At 47.6% G+C, this 18689-nt stretch overlaps 1 protein-coding gene across 3 annotated transcripts in view; it reads right to left on the minus strand.

Annotated features, from left to right (window-relative positions):
* Positions 1-9309: 9309 nt before the first annotated feature.
* FSTL4 (follistatin like 4) overlaps positions 9310-18689 on the minus strand; it is a 417881-nt gene continuing 408501 nt past the window's right edge. For all 3 annotated transcript variants that reach the window (XM_043912771.1, XM_043912769.1, XM_043912770.1), the window contains exons 15-16: positions 17786-17895; positions 9310-15385 (exon numbers count right to left, since the gene is read on the minus strand). In XM_043912771.1, coding sequence (XP_043768706.1) covers positions 14680-15385; positions 17786-17895 — 816 coding nt within the window. In that variant the 3' untranslated portion in view covers positions 9310-14679. The remainder of the gene's footprint in view (positions 15386-17785; positions 17896-18689) is intronic.

Genomic DNA, 18689 nt, shown 5'->3' on the forward strand with positions numbered 1-18689 from the left:
GTTAACTAGCAGTACATCAGCTAGTGCTGATTCAGACTGTCCTTGGGTTTTCAGAAAGCCTAACCAGTGTGCGCAAAGGGCTGTGGCTCCTTCTAGGGTTTCCTTGGGGTATCATGAGTCACACTCTCTTTCTTATCCCCCAGGGATGTTGAAAGTCTCCCTGTTGTTGGTCGATCTGGGGGTGCATTCTGCCCTTTGTGCACTGAGGGGACACTGTTGGTTGTCACTTATCATCCTTCTTCCTGGGCTGCTCAGGACACTGTCCAGCAGTTCTTCTGGCCACTGCTGACCAATAGCTCCTCTCTAGTAACTGGATTCATGCTGGCAGAAAATTCTGGCTTGAAGGGATGAACTCTGATGACCAGTGCCTTGGAGAAATGGGAGCTAAGGAAACAAACTAGCTTTCTGTGGACATATAAAAATGGTACCTTTGTACACATAAAGATAATACCCATTTAGACTTGAGAATAATATAATGTACTATTTATTTCATCAAATATAGTTTCTACAACTTTGATACTAATTTTTAAAATGGAAGTATAGTTGATTTACAATGTTTCAGGTATATAGCAGAGTGACTCAGTTATACGTATATATATATATACTTTACTTTTGGGGTATAATTGCTTTACAATGTTGTGTTAGCTTCTGCCTTACAACAAAGTGAATCAGCTATATGTATACATATATCCCCTCCTTCTTGAGTCTCCCTCCCACCTCCCAATATATACATGTACTTAATATATATATATTATTCTTTTTCAGATTCTTTTCCATTATAGGTTATTACAAGATATTGAATATAGTTCCCTGTGCTATATACTAGGTCATTTGTTGTTCAGTTGCTCAGTCATGTCCAACTTTTTGCGACCCCGTAGACTGCAGCATGCCAGGCCTCCCTGTCCACCAACAACGCCTGGAGCTTGCTCAAACTCATGTCCATAGAGTCAGTGATGCCATCCAACCATCTCATCCTCTGTCATCCTCTTCTTCTCCTGCCGTCAATCTTTCCCAGCATCAGGATCTTTTCTAATGAGTCAGCCCTTTGCATCAGGTGGCCAAAGCATTGGCGCTTCAGCCTGAGCATCAGTCCTTCCAATGAATATTCAGGACTGATTTCCTTGCAGTCCAAGGGACTCTCAAGAGTCTTCTCCAACACCACAGTTCAAAAGCATCAATTCTTTGACGCTCAGCTTTCTTTATGGCCCAACTCTCACATCCATACATGTCTATTGGAAAAACCATAGCCTTGACTGTACAGACCTTTTTCAGTAAAGTAATGTCTCTGCTTTTTAAGATGCTGTCTAGGTTGGTCATAGCTTTTCTTCCAAGGAGCATCTTTTTTTTGCGGGGGGGTGGGGGGAGGGCAAATCGTGGTTTTACTTACTACGCAGCTTCAAGAGAAGTCCAGCAGGAACCGACCGCCTCCCACCTCCCCAAACAGTCGGCTCCTCTGGAGCGGCCAGTTCGGCCGCCACCACGAGCTCTCGTGGTTAAGGCAAGTGTTTCTGGAGAATGACAACGAAACGGGATGGGAAGGGAGGCTTGGGCCGGAGAAACTGAGGCAGGGTCGTTCGCGGCGGGGGCGGGAGCGGGGAGCGGCTGAATCTCCCCGCTGCACGTTTACTGGGCTCTCTCCCTCCCTCTCCGCTGCCCCCTTCCCCTCCCCGCCCAATCCCGGCAAATCACAGGTTGCCAGGCCGGGCTAGTGGCGGGAGTGGTGGGACGGAGGGACAGGGTACTGAGGCGCCCGAGAGGCCTCGCCCCCACTGCCCGGAGTTGGGGGGAAAGGGGGGTCCAGTGCATCCCCACTCACGGGAGGTCTCTCGCCAGCATCTTTTAAATTCACGGCTGCAGTCACCATCTGCAGTGATTCTGGAGCCCAAGAAAATAAAGTTTGTCACTGTTTCCATTTCTCCCCCATTTATTTGCTATGAAGTAATGCACAACTGAGCCACTTCACTTTCACTTTTCACTTTCCTGCATTGGAGAAGGAAATGGCAACCCGCTCCAGTGTTCTTGCCTGGAGAATCCCAGGGACGGGGGAGACTGGTGGGCTGCCGTCTATGGGGTCGCACAGGGTCGGACCCAACTGAAGCGCCTTAGCAGCAGCAGCAATGAGACTGGATGCCATGATCTTAGTTTTTTGAATATTGAGTTTTAAGCCAACTTTTTCACTCTCCTCTTTCACCTTCATCAAGAGGCTCTTTAGTTCCTGTGGACTGCAGCCTATCAGGCTCCTCTGTCGGTGGGAATTCTATATCTGTGAGTCTATTTCTATTTTGTAAATATGTTTATTTGTATCATTATTTTATATTCCACATATAAACAATATCATATGATATTTGTTTTTGTCTTCCTTATTATGATAATCTCTAGGGCCACCCATGTTGCTATAGATGACATATTATTTCATTCTTTTTTTTGTTTTTATTTTTTAAATTTATTCTTTCATTTATTTATATTAGTTGGAGGCTAATTACTTTACAATCAATGCAAAGAAATAGAGGAAAAAAACAGAATGGGAAAGACTAGAGATCTCTTCAAGAAAATTAGATATACCAAGGGAACATTTCATGTAAAAATGGGCTCAATAAAGGACAGAAATGGTATGGACCTAACATAAGCAGAAGATATTAAGAAGAGGTGGCAAGAATACACAGAAGAACTGTACAAAAAAGATCTTCATGACCCAGATAATCACAATGGTGTGATCACTCACCTAGAGCCAGACATCCTGGAATGTGAAGTCAAGTGGGCCTTAGAAAGCATCACTACAAACAAAGCTAGTGGATGTGATGGAATTCCAGTTGAGCTATCTCAAATCCTGAAAGATGATGCTGTGAAAGTGCTGCACTCAATATGCCAGCAAATTTGGAAAACTCAGCAGTGGCCACAGGACTGGAAAAGGTCAGTTTTCATTCCAATCCCTAAGAAAGGCAATGCCAAAGAATGCTCAAACTACCGCACAGTTGCTCGCATCTCACACGCTAGTAAAGTAATGCTCAAAATTCTCCAAGCCAGGCTTCAGCAATACGTGAACCGAAAACTTCCAGATGTTCAAGCTGGTTTTAGAAAAGGCAGAGGAACCAGAGATCAAATTGCCAATATCCGCTGGATCATCAAAAAAGCAAGAGAGTTCCAGAAAAACATCTATTTCTGCTTTATTGACTACCCCAAAGCCTTTGACTGTGTGGATCACAATAAACTGTGGAAAATTCTGAAGGAGATGGAAATGCCAGACCACTTGACCTGCCTCTTGAGAAACCTGTATGCAGGTCAGGAAGCAACAGTTAGAACTGGACATGGAACAACAGACTGGTTCCAAATAGGAAAAGGAGTACGTCAAGGCTGTATATTGTCACCCTGCTTATTTAACTTATGTGCAAAATACATCATGAGAAATGCTGGGCTGGAAGAAGCACAAGCTGGAATCAAGATTGCCAGGAGAAATATCGATAACTTCAGATATGCAGATGACACCACCCTTATGGCAGAAAGTGAAGAGGAACTAAAAAGCCTCTTGATGAAAGTGAAAGGGGAGAGTGAAAAAGTTGGCTTAAAGCTTAACAATCAGAAAACTAAGATCATGGCATCTGGTCTCATCACCTCATGGGAAATAGATGGGGAGACAGTGGAAACAGTGTCAGACTTTATTTTTGGGGGCTCCAAAATCACTGCAGATGATGACTGCAGCCATGAAATTAAAAGACGCTTACTCCTTGGAAGGAGAGTTATGACCAACCTAGACAGCATATTAAAAAGCAGAGACATTACTCTTCCAACAAAGGTATGTCTGGTCAAAGCTATGGTTTTTCCAGTGGTCATGTATGGATGCAAGAGTTGGACTGTGAAGAAAGCTGAGCACCGAAAAATTGATGCTTTTGAACTATGGTGTTGGAGAAGACTCTTGAGAGTCCCTTGGACTGCAAGGAGATCCAACCAGTCCATCTTGAAGAAGATAAGTCCTGGGTATTCATTGGAAGGACTGATACTGAAGCTGAAACTCCAATACTTTGGCCACCTGATGTGAAGAGTTGACTCATTGGAAAAGACCCTGATGCTGGGAGGGATTGGGGGCAGGAGGAGAAGGGGCCGACAGAGGATGAGATGGCTGGATGGCATCATCGACTCGATGGGCATGAGTTTGAGTAAACTCTGGGAGTTTGTGATGGACAGGGAGGCCTGGTGTGCTGTGATTGATGGGGTCACAAAGAGTTGGACACAACTGAGTGACTGAACTGAACTGAATTACTTTGCAATATTGTAGTGGTTTTTGCCATACGTTGATATGAATCAGCCATGGGTTTACATGTGTTCCCCATCCTGAACCCCCCTCCCACCTCCCTCGCCATTCCATCCCTCTGGTCATCCTAGTGCACCAACCCTGAGCACTTGTCTCATGCATCAAACCTGGACTGGCGATCTGTTTCACAATTGATAATATACATGTTTCAATGGTATTCTCTCAGATCATCCCACCCTCGCCCTCTCCCACAGAGTCCAAAAGTCTGTTCTATACATCTGTGTCTCTTTTTCTGTCTTGCATATAGGGTTATGGTTACCATCTTTCTAAATTCCATATATATGCATTAGTATACTGTATTGGTGTTTTTCTTTCTGGCTTACTTCACTCTGTATAATGGACTCCAGTTTCATCCACCTCATTAGAACTGATTCAAATGTATTCTTTTTAATGGCTGAGTAATATTCCATTGTGTATATGTACCACAGCTTTCTTATCCATTCATCTGCTGATGGGCATCTAGGTTGCTTCCATGTCCTGGCTATTGTAAATAGTGCTGCGATGAACATTGGGGGTACACGTGTCTCTTTCAGATCTGGTTTCTCGGTATGTATGCCCAGCAGTGGGATTGCTGGGTCATATGGCAGTTCTATTTCCAGTTTTTTAAGAAATCTCCACACTGTTCTCCATAGTGGCTGTACTAGTTTGCCTTCCCACCAACAGTGTTAAGAGGGTTCCCTTTTCTCTACACCTTCTCCATCATTTATTGCTTGTAAACTTTTGGATAGCAGCCATTCTAACTGGCATGAAATGGTACCTCATTGTGGTTTTAATTTGCATTTCTCTGATAATGAGTGATGTTGAGCATCTTTTCATGTGTTTGTTAGCCATCTGTATGTCTTCTTTGGAGAAATGTCTGTTTAGTTCTTTGGCCCATTTTTGATTGGGTCGATTATTTTTCTGGGATTGAGCTTCAGGAGTTGCTTGTATATTTTTGAGATTAATTCTTTGTCTGTTTCTTCATTTGCTATTATTTTCTCCCATTCTGAAGGCTGTCTCTTCACCTTGCTTATAGTTTCCTTTGTTGTGCAAAAGTTTTTAAGTTTAATTAGGTCCCATTTGTTTATTTTTGCTTTTATTTCCAATATTCTGGGAGGTGGGTCATAGAGGATCTTGCTGTGATTTATGTCGGAGAGTGTTTTGCCTATGTTCTCCTCTAGGAGAACATAGTTTCCTCTAGTTTCTGGTCTTACATTATTTCATTCTTTTTTATGACTGAGTAGTATTCCATTTTTGAGAAGGAAATGGCAACCCACTCCAGTGTTCTTGCCTGGAGAACCCCAGGGATGGGGGAGCCTGGTGGGCTTCCGTCTATGGGGTTGCACAGAGTCGGACATGACTGAAGTGACTTAACAGCAGCAGTATTCCATTATATATAGGTACCATATCTTCTTTTTTCAATTTTAATTTTTAAAATTTATGTCAGTGTTTTGCCTATGTTCTCCTCTAGGAGAACTAGTTCCTCTAGTTTCTGGTCTTACATTATTTCATTCTTTTTTGTGACTGAGTAGTATTCAATTATATATAGGTACCATAGCTTCTTTTTTAATTTTATTTTTTTTAGTTTATTTTTTAAGTGAAGGACAATTGCTTTACAGAGTTTTGTTTTCTGTCAAACGTCAACATGATTCAGTCACAGGTATACATGTGACCCCCTCCCTCTTGAGCCCCCCTCCATCTCTCTCCCCAGTCCACCCCTCTAGGTTGACACAGAGCCCCTGTTTGAGTTCCCTGAGCCATACAGCAAATTCCCACTGGCTGTCTGTTTTATATACGGCAATGTAAGTTCCATATTACTCTTTATGTACATCTCACCCTCTCCACCCCCTGCCACTGTGTCCATGAGTCTATTCTCTATGTCTGTTTCTCCATTACTGCCCTACAAATAAATTAATCAGTACCATCTTTCTAGATTCCATATATATGCATTAGTATATGATATTTATCTTTCTGACTTACTTTACTCTGTATAATAGGCTCTAGGTTCATCCACTTCATTAGAACTTAAATGCCTTTCTTTTCATGGCTAAGTCATATTCCATTGTATATATGTACCACAGCCTCTTTATCCATTCATCTGTCGATGGACATCTAAGTTGCTTCCATGTTTTAGCTATTGTAAATAGTGATGCAATTAACATTGGAGTATATGTGTCTTTTTCAATTTTGGTTTCCTCAGAGTATATGCCTAGGAGTGGGATTGCTGGGTCATATGGTGGTTTTCTTCCTAGTTTTTTAAGGAATCTCCATACCGTCTTTCATAGTGGCGGTATTGATTTACATTCCCACCAACAGTGCAAGAGGGTTCCCTTTTCTCCACACCCTTTCCAGCGTTTATTGTTTGTAGACTTTTTGATGTTGGCCATTCTGAGTGGTGTGAGGCGGTATCTCATTATAGTTTTGATTTGCATTTCTCTAATAATGAGCAATGTTGAGCATCTTTACATGTGTTTGTTAGCCATCTGTATGTCTTCTTTATCCATCCATCTGCTGATGGACATTCAGGTTGCTTCCATGTCTTGTCTACTGTAAATAGTGCTGCTGTGAACATTGGGGTTGATACTAATTTTAGATTCAGGCATAGCCAGCCCTGGCTATTGAAGAATTGTGGCTCTGGGATCACCTTCTAGCCACCATCCAATTTTTTTGAGGGCCCACTGACCCCTTGCATATTGGGGTATTTAGAGCCTAGGCCTGTTAGTCTTCTCTTTTCACCCCATAGCTGCCACTAGGGCTTGCATACCCTCTGCTTCTCAGTTCTCTTTCTCCTGTATTCCCCTACCTCCTGGCCCCCAATTCTCATCTTTGTCTGAATATGTCCCCACTACATGCTGTGCAGTCCAAGCTTGTTTGGACACCCCTTGCCTACCTGGCTTCTGCCCCTATAACCCCTGATAGAAGCTTCCCTCTAGTCCTCAAAGTCCCAGGGTTTTGTGCTCAGAGGAAGGGATCTGTGCAGGATCATCTGTCAGTTTCTGCCCACCTCCTCTAGGGGCATCTGCTTTCTCTGGCTTTCCTCTGACAACCCTTCCTCACTCCCTGAAGACAGCCTTCTCTTGAGCAGAGTGCTCCCAGGATCCAGGTAGCTGGATGTGCTAGCCGTGAGGCATCTGAGTCCTGGATGCAGACTAGTAGAAGACTCACTGCTCTTGGCAGCCTCTCTCTTTCTTCCCCTTAACCTGGACACTCTGTGGCCCCAGGGCCCGGCTGGGAAGAAGATGCTTCCCAGAGCCCGGTGGATGCTCTCTGTTGCCACAACAACATGGCACTCCACCATACAGCCGCTGGCCTTGCTGCGTGCTGTGACCTCCCCTCACAGAGCTGTTGTGCTTGTGGTCGGTGCCGTTGTTCTCCACTCCTCTCTTGTGTCAGCCCTTTGCTGTTCCTGTTTGCAGGCAGGCTCTCACCCCCACTGATCTTCACTCAGCACTTCCTGTTGACTTCCATATCTGGAGAAGGGATAGGCTACTGACTCCAGTATTCCTGGGCTTCCCTTGTGGCTCAGCTGGTAAAGAATCTGCCTACAATGTGGGAGACCTGGGTTCGATCCCTGGGTTAGGAAGATCCCCTGGAGAAAGGAAAGGCTTCCACTCTAGTGTTCTGGCCTGGAGAATTCCATGGACTTTATAGTCCATGGGGTTGCAAAGAGTTGGACGTGATTGAGTGACTTTCACTTTCTCCAAAAGAGCTCTTCCTCACCAAGCCCCCTGCAGGTCCCTCGGTGATCTGTGTGCCAGTGGTTCCTCTTGGGTCCGTTTAACTCTTTATAAACTGTGGGCTACAGGTGAGCAGGACCTCGGTACAGAGATGGTTGTTGGAAGATGTTGGTTGAACAAGAGAGCGAGTACATTGTGAAGGCTGTGGAGGTGTTCTGGCTGTGAGTAGAGCTGGCAAGCCTGCCTTCCTCCACCTCCCAGACCTGGGAATGTGGAGCCTGGGACCAAGTGCTTTGCCTCTCTCTGAGTGGCCTCCTTTCAGCCTAGTTAGGAGGGAAAGTGTGAACACTGGGTAGGATAGAAGCTTCTCTCAGCTGTTTGGGGTGGGTCCCATGGTGGTCTTATTTGCAGCACGCGGGATCTTTAGTTGTGGCCTGTGAATTCCTAGTTGTGACATGTGGGATCTAGTTCTCTGACCAGGGGTTGAACCCCTCAGACCCCCTGAATTGGTAACATGGAGTCTGGGGCACTGGATCACCAGGGAAGTCCCTAGATTAACTGTTAAATCAGTAAACTTTGAGTAAAGCAGATTAACCTCTGTAGTGTGGGTGGGCCTCATCCAATCAGTTGAAAGTCTCAAGAGCAAAAGACTGAGCTCCCTTAAAGAAAAGGGAATTCAGCCAACAAATCACCTTTGAACTTGAACTGCAACTCTTCTTTGGGTCTCCAGCAGCCCACTTACCTTAGACGCGCTCTCTCTCTCTCTCTCTCGAGAACTTGCACTACTGGTCGTGGTGCAGTAGACTTGAAGCTCACCAAGGCAGGAACTGTGTCTCCTTTGTGTGACCCCTGGCCCCCTCCCTAGCACCGTGTGGCTCATGGCAGGTGTTCCACGTGGGGAGCTTGGTGATTCCTGAGCACTTTATACATTCTTTATACATACATCCCAGTTGAAAGTCTACTGCAGTGAGAAACAAGAGTGACTGGAATCAAGAATGGATTAGTCCGGGGGCTGCGGTGGATTTTAAGGGCATTGCAGGGCAGGTGATGAGAAGTTTTGGACCAGACGTCAGTTGTACATTTTGGGAACTGGAACTCTGACACAGGGAAGAAATATTTCTGGGGTCAGGTGCTTGCCTTTGTCCAGCCTCTTTTTGGATTGGGTCAGAGTGGGGCCAGTTTGCCTTGACCATCATGGCCCTATACAGGCCTGGGTTGACTTAATCAGTCCTCCTTTAACAAGTGCCCATAGACTGGCACCAAAAAGAGGTAACTTTTTTCAAGTTTTATTGTAAAATCCTCAGAAAAAGAGCATTTACAATGACAATACTTTATGATAATCTGTGAAACATCTTTATATCAAGTGGTACTGCAAATACATGGTGTGTCCAATACTGTGCAATACGTTAATGTAAACACAAACTTATTTCCAATGCCACATACAGTTACTGTGTTGGTACAAATTTCTACTAAAGTTGATGTATTAAAAATAATTTATATATATTTTATAAATAAGGAAAAATTCACATGTATAGTAATTACAGGAAACCTTTGAGAAATACCAGTGATTACAGAAAATATATTTTGGAGTCTACACAACTGCTCAAAATAATGTAATCTGCCTCGACATGAGAGATCTGGAAGTTTTCTGAGGTGGGCCAGGAGGAGAATCCTAATGGGACAAATGGAGCGTGTATATGTGACTTCATATTGGGAGGGTCGTTCACGGCACTATAGCATGAACACAGTGTGTGTGACACTGCGGCAAAATTCCATGCCTAGCCTGCTTTTAGATCATCTCACAGGCCTTCAGGAAGCACAAGCAGAGGGGAGAGGGTGGTGTACGAAGGGTCCAGGAACGAGAAGGGGCCTGGCCAGTGGCAGGCAGGCAGGGTGTGGGCTGGGGGCACCACAGAAGGCTGTGCTATGGGTCTAGGGTGAGGAATGGGGCTTGCAGACTGCCGTCCCTCACCTCTCTGAAGCAGCTGAAGGAGTCAGGGACCAACAACTATTGAAGCCATGGTAGATGTCATACTGGGCAGCAGATGAAGGTTTAGAGTTAGGAAATGTTCTCATTTGAGAGCTCTTGGGCCCCATCTCCAGCCAATTTTTCATGGTTGCCATTCCTCAGAAATGCTCTTGAAGAAGGTGCCCCCAGGGGGCAGCACTGTCTGATCCTGCCTTGGCGACAGGTGGAGAGCCACGTGTCACCAGGTGGGAGCAGAGGTGAGTCAACAGTTATTGCTTCATGGCATGTAGGCTGAGCCCTCTACAGCCCTTTAGGGCATGGCCTGCTCCCTGGGGCCACAGGGGTGAGCTTGGGAAGAGGGGTGTGTGAAGCGTGGTTTTGTGCAAAAACCAAGCACATGCTCAACACTCTCGTGCTGGCTAAAGAAGCCTTGCCGTGAATTTTGAAGGTCAGTCCCTGCTCTTCCCCTGTCTTCCATAATTTCACACATTGTGTTTGGTTAAATTCCCAGTACTGCTCACAGGAGACCATTATTACTGGGCTCCCAGTGTCTGCTGGGTGGCTGGTGCCTAAATCCTGAAGGTCCGGATAAGATGCTCAGATCCTCCAGTGGCTCGGCAGGCAACCTGGTGTAGACTAAAGGAAATGGGTTGCATTCCACCAGGTATTTGGGGTCTTGTAGTCTCACCTTGAGGATAAATACTATGTATTTCCCCCTTGATTCTTTTAAGCCCCCCTGTTCTATATGATCTCTATGATTTTGGAGAGAAATCAAGGCAGCTAATGACTTTCTTGGACAAAACTGCTTTGCCTGTGTGCCAATCTGGGAGCAAATAGTATAGGATCTGACCTGATGAATGACTTTTCACTTGTACCCCAAAGCAAGGAAGCAGCATGCAAAGGCCCCTGGGGGAGCTGGTGTGGTGATTAGATGAGTTGCCCCTTGAATTGTAGGAGTGGTTCATGAGCAGGAGGCTCCAGGCATAGGAAGGAAGTGGGAATGGCAGAGCACAAAGCGAGGATGGAGGGACGTAGCTCAGCCCTTCAGGGCTTGGCTGAGATGGCACAGTCTCTATTCCTGTCCTACAGTTTCTCTCTGATCATAACGGACTTCTCTGACAGTTCTGAGTTCTCTCTAGTTTTGGTCACCAAACTCCAAAGGGCTATGAGCTAGGGCTTCGGGGTGTGATTTGAGCAGCAAGGGACTGTGTCCCCAGGGGTTCTGATTGCACTTGGAGTGGGATCTGGGGTCCTGGGTGGGGAGAGATGGCAAAGGACTTCATGTCAGCATCATTGTCATCCTACTTCGCCCGTCTGGTGTCTTAGTTTGGAGTGCACATTCCGGGGGGTGCTGGGTGCAAGGAAGAGGAGGATGTGAGGTAGATTGGTGGATGTGTAGGAGAGAGTTGGGAGCAGTATCAGTGCTCCTGGAGGCTGGCTTTTGAAGAGGAGGATAGGGGAGCGAGCTGTGGAATGTGATAACGAAGAGGGTGCAGCAGCCATGGTATTTGAATGAAACACACTGTGGAAATGAATTGGATTACTTTTTAAGCCCCTTGTAGAAAAATATATCCATCGTGACTCTGTTTTGCAACTCAGTTCTGAAATCTCCATCAGCTCACAGGTTATTTGGTCAACAGAAAAGAAGTAGAGCCACACGAAGCCAGCTCCCGGCGGCTTTCCTGTGAAGACTCAGCTGTTACAAGTCCCTAGAGTGGCAGGTGGTTCTAGGCTTTATCTGGGCTTGAGAGCTGTCCTCCAGGACACCAACCTGGAGCTGGGAGGCTGAGATGGGGGTGGGAATCGCAGGGACTGAGCTTCTGTTTCCTGTGTTGCCATCTCTGGGTTATAGAATCTGAAGCTTGGCATGAGTGTGGCCCCCGCCTAGACTTTACAGGGCTCTTCCAGCTACCTCTGCAGGCTTGGGGAAAATAGCAGGATCTTGGAATGACTTGAATGAATACTTAAGAAGGGAGCCTGGGCCAGCCCCAGGCAGGACTTGCTGGTTCAGTGTTATGGGGCTGGGATGATGGCATTGGCCTCACTGTGTGTGATTCACACCCAACCTTCCTTGTGCAGAAGTCCATGAAGGCTTCTAGGAGCAGACAAATTCCTCTTCCAACTATCAGTCCGTGAATGGCTGGGCGGGCTTTTGGACCCAGTACCCCCATGTACGGTCTTCCTCACTTGGGCAGACGGAGAATGAGGGTAATATTTCAAACCTTTAACATCACTATAGGTTTATTTGTGTGTTTGTTAGTCTGAAAAAAGTATCTACGTTGAATTTTTCTGCAATGAATTTTATTCAAAACACCAGTAATTTTGAAATAGTTCATTATGTGAGTGACTTTTGGGGTGACTCTTGGTAAAACAAATATTCCTTTAATATAAGTATTAGTAGATAGCCGATGATTCGTGTTCATGAGAAGGCTCTTGGCTGTTGTGATGACTTCATATCCCAGTGGCTTTCAGACTGTGTTCCATGAAATTCCGCTGGGGCTGAAGTGTGGGAGGAAGAGGCAGGTGGAGTCCTGGCCAGCCTTTCAGTTGGCTGCACTGCTGAAAAAACATGGGCTTTCCTGCCTTTGTGAATTTGCAAATTTCACAATTTTCAGGGCTGTGATTCCCTTCTCCTATTTAATTGTATCTGAAATGCTGGCAGCAAGACCTAAACTGGCTATCTCCAGGTTTGTAACTACATAGTGATGACAATGAGAGGCTGATAAGCTTTCCACACTTGAAAGTGGAAGGAATAGTGGAAAAGGAACAGTTGCCGCTGAAGTCACTCCCAGTGAAAAAGGCCAGTTGCAGCTGGACTGGTCTCTTACTCAGGATCCCTGTAGCACAGAGGGGCTGGTGCTCTGGCCTGGCAGTTGGCGGGTCTTCCTTCATGTAGACTCAGAGACTTTCTTTTCCTTCCAGGGGCTGCCACAACTCAGAAGGTCTTCCCAAAGGAAGAAACTTGTAAAAGTTGGAAAATTTCGGTGACAGACGTGCAAGTAAATGTGTCAAGAGATTGAAGCAGGAATAATAATAATAAAAAAAGGTGAGATGTGTTTTCCATCCATCCCAGTTATTGTAAAACTAAATAATTAGGTTTTGAGGTCAGTTTCCTCAAATATCTACATATTTTATCTTAAAAAATCTGTGAATGTAAATGTCTAGGCACACTCCCGGGAGTTTCTGGGGACAAGAGTATGGTGGACTAAGATGCATGAGACATACCAGAGGACTGGCTGATACCAGGAGCTCTGTGAGGGGGCTGGGTTGGGCAGTTAGGTGGGACTGAGATGCTGTATTTCCAGTGAGACAGGGTCTATGTCTCTCTTTCTCTGAAAGAGGCCATTTCTCAGCAACCCAGGAAAATCATGGTCATGTTGGCAGGAGAAGGCATCTAAACTGATGTGTCTGTGATGGAACCACACCCCTTCTGACTTCAGGTGGCTTGAAAAATGACCATTCAAACCCGCCGATGTGCACGAGAAGAAGAAAGGTGTTTTGAGAGCCCGAGGGAGCCTCTTCCTTGCTGAGATTCTTTGATACGGGGTTGTCAGAGGGCTGTTGGGTTGTACTTCTTTGATTGCCCTGGAGCCCACCACATTTGGGAGTACTGTGGCAGTGGCCTCCCATGTCCTTGTGTGTTCCTGGGGAGATGGGGACCCGTGTGGAAGGAACACTGAAATGTGCTGTCTGTGCTGTGTGGATGCAGGGACTTGGGTGCGAGCTCAGTGCGAGGGCCACAGGCAGAAGACAGTGGGGTTTTAAAGGGGTAGCCTAAGGAACCCGCCTGGACCCCACTTGAATCCTTGGGGGGCGGGTCGCGGTTTCTGCATTGAGCCTGGAGGCCATTGTTCTACAGGCACATTTCCAGACAAACCTGGTCAGCCCTGAATCTGGGGTACTGGACAGGCTAATACATGTCCCCCTTGAGTGGTGATAAGCAGGCACACAGGGTTTGTCTTGTTGTCTTGGGGTCCCAACCCAGAACAGAGCCTTTACCAGTGTGATGGTCTGATCTGCACTTGGGGGTGTCCATGATGTAGAGGACTCCAGTCCCCTTGATGGCCACCATCTTCTTTCTGGCTGTTGGGTGTGGGGTGGTGCCTCTCAGAGACGTGGCCTAAGGCAGGGAAGAATACAGCTGGACCTGGGAGAGCATCTTTCTGCTTACTAGCATTTGAGATTATAAAAAATTAGTTTTTAATCAAAATTTCCAAAATAAAGTGAGTGATTTCCCCATCCCCAAGATGCAATAAGTCTTGTTGGCTCTCCCTCAGGCTTACAACAAGTCAAATGGAAAGAAAAGCGAGAAGCAGCTGCAAAGGAGAAAATGAGGTCCAGAGCGAGAGTGGATGAGGCTCTCGGGCCAGGAGGGAGGGCCCTGCTCCTGGGAGCCCCCGGCTTCAGGCCACTCCAGCAGGGTGAAGTCTGGACGGACCCGGTGTTAAAGAATGAGGATGCAAAGGCAACTGACAGAAGCATCCGCCTGGAAAGCTGGAGCTCCTGGTTCCAGGGCGGCCCAGGTAACGTGACGCGTAGCTGGGCGCACGAATGATTCCTTTACACGGCAGCAGGTTCTCATCGCAGCTCAAGGCAGAAATCCTACATCCTAAACCCCACCCGATCTCGTTAGCAGCGCATACCTTATACTAGGAAACTTGCAAGGAGACCAGTGTTGAACCACAAAGCGAATACAGGTTTTTTGCTTTTGTCTGTAAAAATGTACAGGGTGCCTGCTCGGGACTGCTTCATACCTCGCCCACCCACACCACCGTGGTCCCCCCCTTCACGCCCGCCACCTCGCACCGCAGTGCGTTCTGTCTCCCGTTGATGAGGAACAGCGACTCCCGGGCGGGCGTGAGGAGGTACTGCCCGAACAGCCCGCTGTCCCTCACAATCCTGCGGGGCCCTGCCCAGGCCCGGGCTGGCCCTGTGGGCGCGGGCTCCTTCAGGCCCTTCAGCACGCCCGTCTTGCCCGTGGACAGCTCCAGGAACAGCAGGTCTGGCTCTGTCTCAAGTGTGGCGTAGACATGGTACTGGTCTCCCTGGGTGAAGGAGCGCTGGAAGGCCACATCTGAGATACCCGTGCTCACTTTTAGGTCGTAGAGGGTCTGGATCTCCCCTCGCAGTGAGATCTCCTGCACGTGCAGCTGGGGGCTGCCTGGGGCGGCGCTGACTACAAAGCGCCCATCCGGGGATGTGTGCGGGGTGCCAGTGACCTGGCCATTGGGTCCGACCACCGCGTCTGTGACGCTATCGATCAGCAGCTGCGGGGGGACCTCAGAAGAGCTGTCCTGCCGGCACTGGACGAAGAAGTAGCCACCCAGGTGGGTGTGGGCCATGGCCTGCGGCAGGCAGCCGTGGCTCTGCAGCTTGATGGTCTTGAGGGGCATCAGTGTTTCCAGGTCGACTTTGTGGATGGCAGGGTCAGACTTGTTGAAGATGAAGCCGAACCTGGGAGGGGATGAAGACTGAAGTCAGAAGGCAGGAGGGTTAGGGATCTGTCATTTGTCTTAAACGATGGCATCCTTTCTCTTGTCCTCTATCCTTTGCTGATCTAATACCTGTTAATAAGATCTCCTATTTTGTAGGAGATGGTTTCATAAGTGAGCCATCTGTGATCTCAAACCAAGTGCACTTGAGTTACAGAATGTTCCTGGATTTATGCTCTTATAACATGCACACATCTTTAGAAATGGTGGAGTGGAATTACGCCTTCAGCAGCTCCTCCGTCTGGGGTGTCTTTGATTCGGCTTCCCAGAGACCTTGCACCAGCTGAGAAGTGGTGGGCCCGTGGCTGGAGGGAAAGGACAAGAGGTGTCTGCCCTGACTCTGCCGCTAGGAGGACAGGACAGGTGAGTCTGTTTCTGAGCGGTTTTGTGGACTAACGGGTGAGTCAGAACCTGGGGATGCAGATACAAGAGAACAAGGACAGATGTCTTATCCATGCTCCCTGACCCTCAGAGAGGAACGTGAGGGCAGCCTCTCCCTTGGCTACACTGACGATGCTGGTCAGAGGAACCCTGGGCTGGGGCTGAGAACAGCTTTTACCTTTACAGCCAGATGGCCTGGCGCTCCCGTGGTGCCTGCTAGCTGCAGAGCCTGGGGCAAGCTGCTGAACCCCTCTGAGCCTCTGCAAATTGAAAGAGGGTAGTTCCTTCTGACAGCTGTTGGGAGGATTAAATCTTAGAGTGGGCGCTTTACTGGAAGAGGTCAGTAGGTGGTGGTTGCTGCATCTGGACTCGGTGAAATTCCTCTTTGGAGGCTGGCTGTGAGCTGCAAAAGGGTCTGACTCCAGGCAGGACTCACTCTGAGCACAAGAGTCTGCCTAAACCCCTTGCTTGCGGAGGCCTTTGGGTGTTTTGGACATCTACCGGAGTAGAGACAAATGTCTTCCACAATTTTCTCTTGAATAGCAAGCTAGGTCTCAGAGACGGGAAAATACCCATGTGATGGCATCCTTAAAGAGCCAGAGCATGGGAAGAGCAAGAAAGAAAACCCCAGGCTGGTAGGAAGCTGTCATGGAAAAGTCACACACAGGCTCTGCAGTGCCTGAGTTTGCATGACTCCTGTCTGAATTCAGCTTCTTCTAGGTGGTTTACCATTTACAACCATCTTAGAGGCTCTTCCCTGGGTAGTCTCTGGAGTGAGGTGGGGAGATCAGAAAGCGGTTATTTTCTCCCTTGGGCAAGGATATAAATGGGTGAGCCTTATTTTTACAAGTCCAGCTTTAGCTTGCAAAAATGATTCATTTCTTCCTGGAAAAAAGTGCTTGATGTCAGAGTAAAGGAAGGCATAAACACTGCCACAAGACAATTGGGTCTCAATGACTTTATAAAAGGGCACGCTCAGCCTTCCGGCAGTGGTGCCTTGACGAAGTGTCAAGGTTCTCTGAAAGGAAGAGGGAAGGGCAGTGGCCAGGCTGGGATGAGGCTTGTAGTTGAGGCCACGGCTGTTATTACTAAGCTGTTCTTTTGGATGGTGACAAAGCAGGCACCCAGGAGGCCTTGTTTCCCTGTGGGCCCCCTGCATAGCTGTTCTGGGGCCTCCGAGAGGAGCCACAGGTTGTGGTTATTAGAGAATGAGGCCAAAGGGGGCACCGACAGGAGACCCGGTTTTTAAAAAAATTTTTTTTAATGTATTTTTAATTGGAGGAGAATTGCTTTACAATGTTGTGTTAGTTTCTGATGTACAATAACATGAATCGGCTATCAGTATATATATATATCCCCTCCCTCTTCATCCTCCCTAGCCCTTCCTCATCCCCCTCTAGGTAATGTCATCACAGAGCACCAGGCTGCGCTCCTTGTGTGACACAACTTCTCCCTATCTATCTTAGATATCTAGGCTACCTATTTCACATGTGGTAATGTGTGTATATTTCAATGCCACTCTCTCAACTCATCCCCCACCTCCTTCCCCTTCTGTGGGAGACCCACATTTAGTCTGACTCTGCCAGTTCCTGACTGTGTGACTTCAGTTCTCTGAGCCTAAGTTTCCTCATCCATAAAACAGGTTGGGGGACCACCTCTACTAGCTGTTTTTTTTTTTTTTTTAAACCTGTAGCAAGGAGAGGGTATGCAATCAACCACAGTTGTTTCCTTCTTTACTGTCCTCACCCAAGGATACGACTTCCTGACCTCACTGGGCCCCTGAGGGCATTAGGAGCTGGGTGCCTTTCTTAACGTTAACAATTAAGACAGGGATGGGGCTGTTTCTCTGTTCCTTCCTGATGTGGTCCAAAGAAGGAGTTGGGGAGAAAGAGAAAGGAGCAGGGACTCCCTGGTGCAAAGCTGCCCCATAGAGGGCTGAGCTGGGTCATGGAGTAGTGTAGGGCTCGTGGGCCAGTCTCACCTGATATGGTTGATGATGAGGTTTGTTGGGGGAATGAAGAAGTCGTCCACTCCAGCAAAGGGTGTGCGGATGAGGCGCTGGCCCTGGCCAGTGCTGGCCTCTGTGATCACCTATAACATAGAATGGAAGAAGTCCTTGTGAGGGTCCATCAAAGCGGAGGTGGGGTGACTGGTGGAAACCTACAGACCCAGGCACACTCAGGGAGTGATCCTCTTTTTGGCTGGGAAAAGGGGGAGAAGTGTTTTAAGTAGCGAAATACGCAATACTGGAGTTGACTGGTTTTGTATTTTCCCTTGACACCAGGTGCCTAGGCTGCTGTGTTGATAGTCTCCACCATATGCTGCTTGCAGAGGTGCTCTCTGAGCACTGTGAGGCCATAATTTAATAGAGAAAACAGGCATCTTTCAGAGCTGCTGGCTGTGTCACTTAGAGTTGGTGATTAGGATGCAGGGGAGGGTTCCACTTTTACAAATGGGACTGGCTGTGAGCAGTGAAGAATTAGGGCCTGTGTTTTGTACAAATTGGTGGTGACAGAGCATGGCTGCCTCTGTGCCCTGGGAGGAGCCACTTTCTCCCCTGTGGACCCGGCAGGAGGCAACTTGAGCAGTTCCTCGGTGTGTGTCCCTGCTGTGTCTGTGTAAGGGAAGCGTACCCTGGCAGTGCCGGGCAGGGCTGAGTGATGTCTGGGGTTAGACAGGATGGAGGCCCTGCTGGAAAGCCCCCTGTGGTCAGGCTGGGCTTTTGTCCACCAGCTGCTGAGACCTTGGCACAGGCAGGCTGGAAACACTGAGCCAGACAGCCTCTGTCCTCTTGCCTTCTGCATGTGCTCATCTGCCTCCAAGTTCTAGGTGATTCCCAGACAGGTGGCAGACCTGCAGCCAGATGAGGGGCTTGGCCAACCTGT

This window comes from Cervus elaphus, chromosome 9, assembly GCF_910594005.1.
Source record: "Cervus elaphus chromosome 9, mCerEla1.1, whole genome shotgun sequence".
NCBI lineage: Eukaryota > Metazoa > Chordata > Mammalia > Artiodactyla > Cervidae > Cervus > Cervus elaphus.